At 35.4% G+C, this 14,366-nt stretch overlaps 1 protein-coding gene across 1 annotated transcript in view; it reads right to left on the reverse strand.

The window, feature by feature from the left end:
• Positions 1-14,366, reverse strand: part of brinp1 (bone morphogenetic protein/retinoic acid inducible neural-specific 1) — a 113,341-nt gene that overhangs the window by 73,638 nt on the left and 25,337 nt on the right. The window contains exon 2 of the mRNA XM_055040390.1: positions 13,169-13,436. Coding sequence (XP_054896365.1) covers positions 13,169-13,386 — 218 coding nt within the window. The 5' untranslated portion in view covers positions 13,387-13,436. The remainder of the gene's footprint in view (positions 1-13,168; positions 13,437-14,366) is intronic.

Genomic DNA, 14,366 nt, shown 5'->3' on the forward strand with positions numbered 1-14,366 from the left:
GTCAAACATTTGACAAAATTCCAAACAAGATAGGTTTTTGAAGCAAGATAAATTTGTTTCCAGCCATATTAACAATGAATAAGATCAAAGCAGGGAGAAAATATGCAAGCGTTAGTGTAGTGCTTTGACTTCAGAAGAAAACATTGTCAGCACAATATGTGTGTTTATGGAAGCCTCTACATTTTGTGTCTAATGATAAAAAAAAAAATGTATTTTAGATTATTGTGACCTGGTCAGCTTGTGCTGATATGACATATTATGGTCTCATGCAAAACTCTTTTCTTGCTGTAAGTTGAAACAGATACAGTGTAGCATGACTGTCTATCGGAGCCTAGCATGACTGCTGCACAGTCATGCCAGGCTCTTTATGTACTGTCTAACTACCATAGACAGTGCATAAAGTCAGACACAACTGCAATAAAAATGTGGAGCATGTAGTACTAACAAAATGTAGTTTGTTGTCTAAGACAAAGGACTTTATTGCCTGAAATTATATTTTGTTGTTGAGTTTTTGAAGGCAAACACTAGAAACTGATAATTTCTTAATATTAATTAACTGTTGTTTACAATCTCAACATTTTAGATAATCTATTCATATTTAATGATATTAACAAATGAACATTGCTAAAAATCAAGGGTTTTTCAAATAAACTGTTCATAGAACTTACTTTGAGTTAGAGTAAAGGTCTAATGCACCGCATAGATATAATGCGTGTAGTTAATGCATTCAAATATGATTCAGTAGAGTAGCTTAGACCTACATCTGAGTTATTCTTTGGATTTCCATATGTGAGAAATTTACACTGAACCCGTGAAAATATGCATGACACAATATGCCTCCTCTATATTCAGATGGAAGCATCTCCGATACTTTTATTGTTAATGGGAGCATATCAGAAAATGGAACTTGATTGCATCTGATTGCTGGCTTAATTGTTAGACTTCTTTGTAACTGTGATGAAATAGTTAAATGAAAATTCGCCTAATCAAAAACAATCTCCTAATTCACTTTAATCTTAGGAATTTGATGGGATACGGAGCCGGAAGCGAGTGAATGGGTGGTTGACACAAGCATTTGTTTGAATCTAATTAGCTGTGTAATGTGAGAAACTGTACTGTTGATGAACTAGGCCAAGTATGAGTCTGAGGACTGGAAGGCAGCTCTCCTGGAGTCAGTAGAATAAGACTCTGATCTTTATGCACATCTAAGTGACATTAATATAATGTCATGAGATTATAAAAACAGAAAATCTTGTTAAACAATCAAATAGGAAATTAAGTTTTAAGTATTTACCACTGATACATAATATTAGCTGATTTTTTGTTTCTTGCATCAAAATAGTTGATCCCTTCTCTCCCTTTTTCTGACAATGACACTTATTTTATGTTTTCTACAAAAATGTCATAATATCATAATCTGATAAACACAAGACATTTGTACTGTCAGCTTGTCAGGTGAACTGCAACACAAAACACACTGAGGCTCTAAATAGGCTTTAGGAGGATTTTTGCACCTAAGACAGCTTTGGAAGGTTTTACAAATGTTTGTTCACATTTAAGGAAGATAAGTAAGACAAGCAAGACAAAAAACAAATCATGAATAATAATTCTTTATTTTGTTTTTTTTTTATCTTTTTGGGATTTTTCTATAAAATAAATTTGTATTTTTGCTTATGTCACCATCAGGTTTGGTGGTATCAAGTTATTTCTAGTTGTAACATCCAAGTTCTTTTGAATGTATTAGTTTGCGTATTAAACACACAAAAAAATCATAGTTCAATCAAGACATTACTGATAAAATTCTATATCTATATTGTAGACTTAGAATTACCAATTGATGATGAGATTCTGAAAATACATCAGATATTTGAGCAACGGCATCAGTACAGACTTTTTCTTTTACTGCTCTTCCTGCTGTTGTGTGTAATTACATAATCCATAAATACATAACACCATATTTAACTTACATGCTACGAGCATTAATCATAACCACTTTATTTTTGTATTGACAGTGTTTAATTCCAGAAAAAGTAACTACCATCCCACTATTATAATTATTGCTATTGTATACAAGTATCATATGGATCGAATTAGATCGAGGAAACCCTGCAGCATGCAGACATTTATTTCTATTTGAGCATTTAATGTGGACAAATATTTGTTGTTGTCATTAAATATACTGTAAAAATAAGAAGGAAGGAAACGATCCATTCTAGGGTTCAACAGCGTAAATGGCCTGGTCTTTATGATGTACTAAAACCATTTCGAATCAAAATAGATTAGAAACCACAGATGCAATGATGTTTATTAGGCAAATATCAAAATTCAGGGGAATAAACAAATCCCAAAAACCCGTGATACAAACTAAATTGGTAAAAGTAAAGAATTTAAAGGAAGTCTACTTTCATTTTACTATGACAACATAAAAGTTAAGTAACTGTATTTTTATTTTGAAAATAAATTATATAATTTTATGGTAGTTGTGTGTGGGTTTCCTTTTAGGTCTATAAATAAACAAAACATAATTATCTAAAATAGAAAAGTGTACACATTTTTTAAGACAAATATCTTTATAATTTCTTGATTAGTATAACAAACTCATCATTTGTTTAATGAAGCAACACATGCTTGTTTTAACAGAAAAAGAAATTAAATTATAGATTTTCAAATGCTCCATGCAAAAAACAGAATTATGACTAGTTTATTCTCTGTGTCTCCTTTCAGACATGCTAACCTCACTTGTCAGTACACTCCATTGCAGACAATTCTCCTGTGAAATCAAATCACACCCGGGCTGGTAGATAACATGGCTCAGGCATGCACAAGTCAGTAGTAATCTATAATACCACTGCTGCTTCACTGCTTCAAGTCTGAAAATAAGAAACATGTCATTACTTGTTAAACCTACTTATCAGAATCTTTGCTGTGTAAGCCCCCTGAGATCAAAACAACCTCACTGAGGATATCATACTGGCTAACTCTGTGTCCTCTCTCTAAAGCAATCACTGCCATGCAACATTTAAGGAAAAAAGAAAACTTGAAGAGCTTGTTAAAAGTTTTCTTTTGTATGTAAATATTGATTTTGTATTTTATTAGCCATACATTTTCCAAATATTTCATTTTAAATAAACCTTGGACAGCATTTAGTTTTGCAGAGGTTTTGCCTCTTCTCCATTTGTCTGCTTTAGCCAGTTCTTCCCCAGTCCGCCCTGGCCAGATTCGTCTCATTTGCAGATCTCGCATGGTTCATTCCCATTTTCCTAACCATTTCAGGGGTAGTACGAGCCACATCAAGTCATGTAGTGCACAAAAGCGATTTGATTGACATCAGACTACATTTGTGGATTTGCCTGTGAATTACATCTCCAAATGAGTGGACAACAACATCTCGACCACTGTTGGATATGGCGTCTAAAATCCACAGAGCTGCTCAGTGTGGAGGAACGCAATCATGAGCAGCATCAGGAGCACATGCATCTACTTTTTAAGTGGAGTAACTGTGATTCACTATACTTTAAAGTGACACAACATAAATGGATTTGAATGTATTAAAAACTAATCAGCAAATCTTAATTGTTGTCATTATGTGTGGGCCAGCAGTTAATTTCTATAAGACAACATTAATCTTACAGGTGTTTTTGAGTCGCCCGTAACAACAATCTCATTGTCCACATTATTTTAGGCTTGAATATTTGATATTTTTTGCTGTTTGTCTTTAAGACGAATTTAAATATCTTGTTTGATTTGAATTAATCTAAACCACAACCTTGAGGTTCTACATTGCAGAGTTGTGCTGCAAACATTATTGGAGCTTCAACCACAGTTCCTGTGCAGTCAAGCTTCCCGCATTTTCTTACATATATTCACTCCCACATTAGTGACAAACGCACACTACTAGAGAGACACACAACTTGGCTCAAACCTAACCAAACATTGACTTGTGTGAGTTTTGAAAATGGATAAGTGGCTTAAGTGTTTGGTAATACCACATTTAACTACATTATCCTCCAATGTTAGGTTAAATGCCCCATATAAACTCCTTTTAGGGCTCAGGGCCTGCTAAGCTTTAACCTGAAACAAAATATTCTTCTTTGAGCACGTCGTCTATGTAACAAGTGTTCTGTGAATGAGTGCTAATCTTGAGCCTACATTGCAATCAACAGAAAAATGTCAGCTAGTGGTTTTATTGAATATTACAAAAGGTCTTAATTGGTAGTAAGTGCACCTGAGTATCTGTTGTCATCATATTCTCCATTTTTTTCTTTTCTTTTTTAACACAGTAATTATTTTGATGGGATATCTTATATGTACTCAATAGCTTGGATCACTACATTACTGAACTGATCATGAAAGACATGGCTGCTCTACTATCTCCTCTGAGGAGCTTGTTGCTTTTGTGATGACGTTGCAATCAGTCTCAAGGGAGAGTGGCTCAGGCGTCCCACACAGTGAATTAGTCACTACTTAACCCTGACAGTTTCTTCTAGCCTCCTGCTTCTCTACTAATTACCATCTCTTCCTTGCCAGTAATTAAGTCATCCCACAACAAGGGCTTTTTATCGCCACGTTGGAAATGGTAGAGGAAAGAGGCATGAAATGTTAGCCTGGATAACCTCTTGTTGACTTTCTGTAGCCTGCACAGCTGGGAACTCCAGATCTAGACCGTGTTTGTCCTGTTCAGCCAGGTTACCCTCAAGTGTTTGAAAGATCTAAAGTGAATTAAATAAATGGAGATCAAAAGAAATATAGTTCAAATTCAAAGTTCTTTTTAGTAGTTGCCAATTTTACAAACAGTAGTTGCTATTTCAAAAGCAGGAAACATCTAAGGGTTGCTGAACTTTAACTCATAAGTTGAAATGAGTGTCTAAATACTAGTTTGGAAGTTGTTCCTGCTTTGAGACATTGAGTTTTATTTGTGACATGAATTATTTTTTTTTATAAACCACTGACAAGGAGGGTTACATTTTTAAAAGTTTGGTGCAAGTTATGCATGTGTATATTTTTCTTTCGGCTTCTCCATTTAAATTCCAAGTACATTCACCAAATGAGCAGAGGAAAATAACTACATGGAGAATAGAAATGCTCAATGGGATTCAATTTTCTTCCAGTGGCCACTAAGCAATTGCCAAGAAATAAATGAAAAACCTAAGATTTAGCAACAGGTATTGAAATATAAACACATAGCCTTTTTGTGAGAGAGGTTATTCCTATGTATGTATTTGTGAGTCATTTAAACCATTTCTGTGTTCTGCATTACCTTGAGTTTGACCTCACCACTGGGTTACCTGTCAGCATCAGCAATCTTTGTTTTTATTCCAAACTCATTGGACCCTCTAACCTCTTGTCACTAAAATTTAGATATATTTTCTTCATTATAGACTTTAAGCACCATCCTGCCTCACTACCTGATGGCATGCCGGCCCCCTCAGTGTCTCTGTCCTCCTTCTTCAGTCTGTTTCATCCTTCCTGAAATCCCGACTGCATTGCTCCTTTCCTTCCTTTTGGCTGGAGCCTCCTGAATTAAACATTCCCCTGGTCGTTCCTTAGCAATTCTGCCAACTATATCAAATCATCCTCCCCGCTCTCTATCCATTACAAATGGCTCAATCCAACTAAAGCTAGACCCGAGTCTGCAGAGTCTGACAAATTTTACATCTTGGTCTTGATTATTTATGTATTCACAAATTTTGTTATTTATGTTCTGGATCATAAGCCACAATGCTGCATAACACAAGAGGCAAATGTATGCAAGGATTTCCAAATAAAAAAATAAGCAGATATGGTGAAAGAAGCCAGATATATTCTTAGAATCAGAGTTACGTCTAACCTGGTGTACAATTAAGGCTAAAATGTAAGCATTTATTTTACGAAACTGACGGCAAACTCTTGCATCATGGAATCCTCCAGCAGAAAATAAGAATTTTCTGTCAAATAGCTTATTTTTTTATTGTACAATTTGAGGAGAACTTTGATCAACTATCATTCCTTTCCGAGTCTTACGAAAAACAAGTTTTAGTTGACTAAAAGTCAAAAAAAAGATTTTTGACTTCATAGTCATAGTTTCTTACCTATCTTTCTTTTTTGTTTGTTTGAATATGACGGCACTCCTGCTAAAATAGTGTAGCAATTCTATCAACCCACAGACATTGATCCGGGACAGTCTTTTCCATTAATCCTTCCTTGGTAAAGGTACCAGACCCATCTCCAGAGGATTTGCACATTAGGCCACACTTTGCAGAAATCTACAAAGCTAATATTTCTATTAAATTAATCTGTTCAAGAGCAGTTATAGTTCATACTATTAATCAGGTAAAAGTAAAGAGTAAAGATGTACACAAAGTTACTGAAATGCGACCAATCTCAGAGATAACAAAATTACACCCTACAATGCAATATTGGCATGGCTTAATAACGAGTCATTATTTAGCTAAATTATCTACATTTGACATCATAACTTAGGAGGCTTGTTTGGGGGGAAAAAAGTTGCAAAATTCAGTTCAAAAAAACATTTGATGACATTTTGACAATGATTTAAATAATTGTAATGGCTAAAAATAGTGTGGAAGACAGAGGAAACAGATTTTTGACCAGGCAATGGCCCTGGACACCCCCCATGCCTGCCCATGCCAACGGGGTATTGTTCCCAGTGACGCAGCACAATCTTTTAAGTCTAGTATAACATTTTTGAGGGGATTCTTTTGCGGGTGTTATATAAGAGTGGGACTATTTATCTGTTAATTGTATGCTTTTTCAATAAAGCAGCATGCACTTTATCATTGTTCATTGTATCTACTGGATTCATGGCAACAGGAGCAATTTTGGCCTTTCAGGAAAACAATGCAATCAACTGAACAGCCCACTATTGTGGCCAATTGTACACCTTGCTCAGCCAGTGAAAATTAAATGGTTAATGTCATCAGTCCTTTCCAGTTTTTGTAGCGGGAAGGCACTGCAAAATGCTGGCCAATATTCTGCTTGTATCGGAGGCTGAATAGACCTGGCAGATTCCAGATCCAGCTTGAGTAACATGATGATTCAGCATTCTGTATTTTTATTTTTGCATGTACTTTTCTTTTTTTTTTTTTCTTTTTCCTGTCCATTTGTAGATGCACAAAGCTCTCAAGCAGCCTTGGCACAGCGACAAAATTCAGCTCAACAAATGAGCTATGGATAGTTCCTTTGTCAAAAGTCTTTGCAAAAGCACCTTCAAGATCTTCATATGAGGCGTTTGTGCTAATATTTGGCGTTGATTTTTGCCTTATAGCCAAACATGTCTTAGCTCTCTCTTGATGTTAGTCAATATTTGTATCCTGAAATCCCACAGTATGTGTGTTGGTTTGATTTCTTGTATCTAGCCCAAAAGTAGCTTAACATGACACCTGATGCATCTGAAAATAAAGCAAAAGGTTAAGACATGAAACTATATAAATGAATACAGAGTAAGAAACAAAACGAAACAAAACATAGTAGAAACACATAGGAATGAAACAGGCAATCAAGCAGCGTCATATCTAGTCAGTCTTAACGTGCACTGAAATGGCATCAGAAGGTTTTCAATCACTGATGGGAGCTGAAGGCAACCAAGTGATGAATTGAGATATGGTGCCCAAATTCTAATCAGCACATCCCTTAAAGGGATATTGAAAGTGGGTCAAACAATTCTGGTGAAAGCATTTCATAAGAACTTTTTGCTTGGCTGTTTTCTATTTATTCTAATTTTTAAAAAAATGGTGATGTTTAGGTTAGATAAAAGCTTTATTGATCCCTTGAAGAGGTTCCCACTGGGAAATTAAGATTCTAACAGAAGCTCTATAATAAAATATGTACACACAAAATTGACACATGCATTCATGCATACATAGACAAATGATAGCAGGCTTCTTCAAAATAATGTAATTTTGCAACTTTTTAACAAACTTATTGCTGTCAAAAAACAATAAATGCATTTTTATTTGTCTACCTCACACACAAAAAATAGGAAAATACTCGCTGCTACATCTGCCAAACTAAATCTTGATAATCTTGCTTCTGAACTTCATAAACTATTTTTAGAACAATACTTTGGCTGTGTAATCAACAAATGTAACATTAACTGCACCTTCTGTAGAGAAGCATTTCTTGTATAAATTAGAAAGACAAACGTACACGAGAGGGAAAGAAAACAGAACTTAAGTTTGAACATTTTATGTAAAATCAAAAACCAGCTCTCCTGGATAAAAGCTTTTTGAGAACTATTAAAATTGCACCAATAATGTTGATGTGTTTCTCCTAAAGCAGTCTTCTTGGTGTCATTTGGTAATAGAATGTGCAAGCAATTTCAAAAAGCTTTGAGCCAGTAATGTAGTATAATGATAACTAGCACCATTCCGTGACTTTGCAATTATCTGAAACAGAACAGCTCAATTTCTTTCTTTTTTAATGAGCTTCTTTCTGCTTCTTGGCTCACACATTAACCTTTCATACTTATATATATATATATATATTTTTTTTTTTCCATTTTTAATTCTGAATCGAAAGATGGAACTCTTCTGAACTATTTCCCTGAGCATATTGGTTTAGTTTCAAGCTTGTGTTCAAAACCTTTCTGAGGTTTTGATGAGTCCTGGTTCAATGATCAGTGTGTTCTCTTTCTCTATTCATTCACATCTGCATTGCTTTTCAAAGTGAGATCAATCAGTGTTACGCATTTTCATAAATATTTTTTATTCTAAATAACAACCCTCATCTTGCTTTTTTGATTACAGTGAAATGCTGATTTGGGCCCTTTAAAATGCATTAATGGCTACCAGATTTGCATTTATATTGGATTTTTGCTCAGGCAGACAAGAACCTGAGATAGAGTTTTGCAAACAAAGACCAAACAGAAAGCATGCATCATCTGAAACACATTCGACCCCATAATAGAGTACAAGCAAAAGAACGAGAGATGCTAGTGTGAGCAGTACAGGCCACCGAATTTTTAACTCTGAGAAAAACACACACCTTATTCAGATCAAGCCTGACACAATGATGATATGCAGCTTGAAGTGAAAGTAGCTATATTGTGACTGATGAACACTATATCGAGATACATAAAAGATAAAAAAAAGAAAAAAGAATGTGACATGGAGACTGAAATCAAATGGAATAGAGTCGTTACTATTACTCCCACAAAAATAATTTAAAAAGTTCTTTAAAAGAGAAATTTAGAGATAATAAAACTGGTGCTTTGCAGTCTCCTTTTCCCCCTGGAAGTAAGAGTGACATTTTCAGACTTCTACACAAAATGCTGGAACCTTTTAATTCAGCCCTTATTTGTTAAACAGGCACATTGCCAATGTTATTAAAGATGGGGCAGATTTGTTTGCCGCTGATCAAGTTGGCATTGTCCATACGTCGTTCCTCGGGGGTAATCTTTCTTGATAAGTGAACCCAAAAGGAATGGATTCTTTGTCTCTATGCGAATCTGATTCAACCACTTGCCACCACTAAATCATTGAGGCAGTGAAAGCCCCTGGGGAAATTTACAAAGCGATTCAGTCCTCATTGGTTGTTAGACGAGAGCATGGCGGCACAATCATGCACCAGGGAGGACTAAGGGTATGTATGATTTCATTCCAACCAAACTCCACACCAGCTGATGTCACAGATTTCTTACCCTTCAATGCACTCTTACCCTTCAACACATCTTGAACCCTTCAGTGGTTCAGGATGTATTAATCTTTCAAATGAACTGGTGTCTGAGCTTTGAAGAAAAATCCTTTAAGAATTGCTTACTTGAAAATTAAACTCATTTTCATCTTAAAACTGTTTTTATTTGCTTCACCAGAGAACAGTGATTGTCATGACTGCCAAGAGTTTTCCTAGTGAGAGGCTACACAGTCAGAGAGATGAATTTAGTGCTACAATAGAAACAAAAAAAGTCCAATCTTGCCTGTAAAGTGCATTTGATGAGTACTTTATAGACCAGAAAGGGGAGATTAGACCAGAGATTCTTTAATCGGATTATGTAAATAACGAATCGATGAGCAATCAGCAAATGCCTCAAAATGCTAAACCTTTCAGTGCTTGGTGCTTTTGCTTGAACTGCAGTTTGTACCGTAGGAACTAGTGTTGACATGGGTGAGAAATTCTATCGATGAGGGTGACTGGCACTTACAACTAGATAACATCTCCATGGCAAGCAAAGCAAAGTGGATTGTTTGCCTTATTGTGATTCCAGTTAAATCAGAAACCAAACTGGAAATTTGCAGTCTAATTCTATCTCTATAGTGTTAAACATTATTCAAATGCATTGGATATTTGTGCAACAGTGTCAAGTCACAAAGTCCAGTATAGACCAGGGGCTGTAGCAAGTTGCTAAGAAATATGGAGAAAAAAAGTTCAAAACAAGGTGTTGAAAGAACTGTCACAGCATAAGGAAATTCATATTCTCAACTTTCATTTCTATGTAGCTCTGAGATACCAGCCTAAAGTGGGATTAAGAAAAAATTGTTCTGAGAAGGAGAGGTTTTAGTCGTTAAGTTTTATACCTCTGATTGATTTAAACTGTGTAATGGATTCTGTTTCAGACTCAGAGCTGCATAGTGGCACACTTGTTAACACTACTGCAGCAAGAACGTCCTCTGTTTCATGCCCAACAAGGTTAGGCAAACATGTCTTTCTCAGTTGCTCTGAGGCGTGCACGCGTTTGTGTACATGTAAGTATGTGTGCATGCATTGTTGTCTTTTCTGTGTCTCTGAGTTGCCCTTTGATGGATTGATGAGCTGACCTTGGTTTCCAGTAATATTTGAAAAGTTTGAATATTACTGAAAAGTTTATTTATTTCAGTAACTTAATTTACTAAGTGACACACACTGTATAGATTTATTTAATTGGAACTGATGTTTTCAAGCCTTTGTCGCTGTTAATTGTGATGTATTTCTCCTTACAGTTGATGAAAACATGACTTTCAATATTTTAATATTATATCAGACCGACAAATATATTTTATTTCATTACAGAAATGCGGGCATAGAAAAAAGTAAATATCAAGTTAAAGGTACTTTTAATCAGACTTCAACTCTAAATCTGATCCCATCTGAAGACAAATGACATAATAAATATGAACAGAAATTACAAGTATTTTGTTCGCAATACTTTTGTTCATGTTCTTTATTGACCATCCAAGCAAAGATATGTTTTTAAAATAAAATGCCTGCAAGTAATTTCTATTTTACAAACATCTATTTTGTAACTTATAAAATGTTATAAACTAAGCACTGAACTGTTGCACTTCAATTAATCAAAAAGCTGCTGTTGCTGCTTTTTTATCTTGTGTTTTATGTGGACATAACACTGAGGAAATGAAGCAGATTGATATGGACTTTCAAGTCATGTCCTATGATTATTTTCGTTGATATAATCCTGTTTTCCATGGTGCTTTTGCAGTAAGATGTATGGTGTGGAATTCACAATGTGGCACTTTGTGAATTCCATAAAGTGCCACAGTGGCACTTTTCAGCTTCTTACTTTTCAGAAGACAGCTTATTTAGAATGCACACTTTATGAGTACCTCAAGTAGTCAAATAATCATTTGGTAAATGAATCAGAAAGTTTGTAGAAGTGTTGTTAGTGCAAAGATTCAGCCAGATAAAGAAAGTCATAATTAATGCAAACACAGCATTTCCATGGTAGGATAAGATAAAGTGTTATTAGGAAATTGAGGCAGCATTTGTTATTGACATAGTCAAAAACATGCGGAATAGCCGGGCTTACTGGAGATCATATTGCAAATGCCACTGGAGCATTATTTAGTTTACGTGGCATATTTGTAATTCCCATTGAAAAGCAATGTAGGGATCTTTCTGAGAACTGTTCAGCAAGGTGAGCTGAGCAGTGGATACATGGTGTGATTGTATAATATAAGCTATGGTCTTCTTAATAAGTTCATGTCTACATGCCAGGTGATTTTCTCTCATGTGGGTATGTCACTGCGACTTTTTGCTAAATGGTTTTAGTCACTTCGACACAATAAAAGGTTTTCAACAGGTTCCTCAAATGGCATCCGAGCTCCAACATGTCTGTTAGTTCTGCTTGTGCCAGAAGTCGGCAAGAAGTAGGACAGTGGTTAGGACATCAGCAGCATCAGTTTGCTACTGGTGACATAGGGCAATTGACTTTAACATTGTGGCCAAATGGGAAAGAAGGAGGACACACCTTTAGACAGATCATGCATCCACCTCAAGGCAACACAGAGGCACACAGGACAGACAACCAAGTGCAAGCAAACTTTGTGTGGCCAATTTATTTATCGGGCATTTTTGATGACGGAAAGAGGAACCAAGAGTAGGTATTTTTTTAAATCATTTTTCAATTTTTTAATGTGGACTGAACTTCGATCGCACAAAACTAAAAGTCAGTAAAATTTCACTTGAAAAGTGGAAACCTTCATTTAAAATATACCAGAAATGTTGTTACAAATTTTCTGAGGAAAAAGACAAACTACTTTTGTAGAAAAATACTTAATGCTGTCTTTCCTTGGCAATTTTTCAAGAAATAAAAAATGTGTTGTCTAAATAATTATCATAAGACTTTCTCAATCTGGGTAAAAGTTGCAAGTTTAGTACTTTATATGTCCTTGCAGATATCATTAAATCATTTTTTGCACCTTCCCTCTAAATAAAGTGCGCAAAATTTTTTTCCACATGCATTACATACTAACAGTTTTGTTGGTTTATGTTAAAGTATTACTCACAGGTATTATTGGCACAAATATCCTGGTTTGTTATCTCTTAACACAAAAATTTACTCAAAGAACTGTTTGCTTTAGAAGAACTAAAGAGGTAATTGTATTTTAGTATGTTTTGAATGCATAAAACATCCTCTGACTCATGCATGAAAAGTCATTATGAATTAATTAAAATAACTTTTGCTAATTATTTTTACTAAACACCAGCTGTTTATGGAGGAATAAGATTCACGTATCCAGGATAATACTAACTGTACAGAGAGTTCGTCATTCTGCTCAAAAGATTTCACAGGACCAAAACAGACGCTATATAAATATAAAAGTGTGTGTAAGAGGTTAAAGCTATACACACTTCAGCTTTTTGCAACTATATGCTCTTAAAATAGATAAACCATTAAAACAGACATTCTCCTAAAAAGCATGAGTGGCATCAGCACGCAGGCTAAAAGTGAACTCACCTATAAATTTTATATCTGGTTGTAAATCCTTGGCGGAATCTTTCCACAAAGGACAGATATCTCCGAGAGTGGTGGAAAGGTCCACGGTCAGAGATGAGCCAGTCATATTGCTTGGTGACATGTTGTTCAGCAGCCAACAGGTCCTGGCGGGTAGACTGAACTGTTATATGGTCCCATATAAACAGGAAGCAGATGACCTCAATAAACCTCCAGTTCATGCTTTTTTTTAAGCCGCTCTCTGTTCATTCTCGCTCCATTATGTGGAGACCTGATGGGATAGAAAAGAAGGAAGGGAGAGAAGGGTAGGGATGCACAAAAAAAGAGCTGTTATATGACAAAGTCTATTTTAGCAGTACAAGAAGGTCCAAGAGTTAGGTTAATTGTCTCCTGCTGAACAAATAAAATGGTGCCCTTGTCACTGTCGCTTTACTGTGACACGGAATGTGCTTATTTTTTGACTTTCTCATATTGTTCAGCAAATATTCTTGTCTGCAGTATTCAGAAACAAATGTCGCTGCAAAGAATGGGTGTTACTCTTTTGCAGATCAGTATGTGGTTCACCCTCAGCTATCAGGGCTGTCTGTTTGTAATTGGTGTCATGATAAGCTCTGACAAGGTTAGAGGATGGCTTTATGATATGTTATGACACTCTACAGCCACTAATGTGGAAAAAACCCATCTCCCCTTACTCAGTGGTGTCAATTACTACTGGAGGAAACGTTCATCTTTTGACATTGTTGTTGAACCTATCCATGCCTGGATTGGCCAACTAGCACACAACCCAGAAAATATTTTAGTATCATTGTCTAATCTTGACTATGTGTTCATTAACAGCTAGATGAAAGAAATACTATTCTTAAAAACATTTTGTCACTCAGTGGAATCTCACAATTTCTTCAAGTTAAACTGTGACAAAGAGAAAGTACACATCTAATAATGATATGTCAGATAAAAGATTTTCATCAGTAGTATAATTCTAGTTCTAAGGCCCCTGGGTGCAGAACAGCACTGCATGTTATCAAGTGCTGCTGGTTGCATAAGATGCTCCAATTTTTATGGCTCATTAGACAATAAAACATCATAAAAAAGCAAGAAAAATTTGATGAAGCTAATCTTTCTGTTAAGTACAAGAGGAATTGTTGACATATTGTTGGAGAAGATCCTCTTTCGTCACATCACAAAATTGATTCAATTAGTA

The sequence above is a fragment of the Poeciliopsis prolifica genome, unplaced genomic scaffold (genome assembly GCF_027474105.1).
Source record: "Poeciliopsis prolifica strain line A6 unplaced genomic scaffold, Auburn_PproV2 SCAFFOLD015, whole genome shotgun sequence".
NCBI lineage: Eukaryota > Metazoa > Chordata > Actinopteri > Cyprinodontiformes > Poeciliidae > Poeciliopsis > Poeciliopsis prolifica.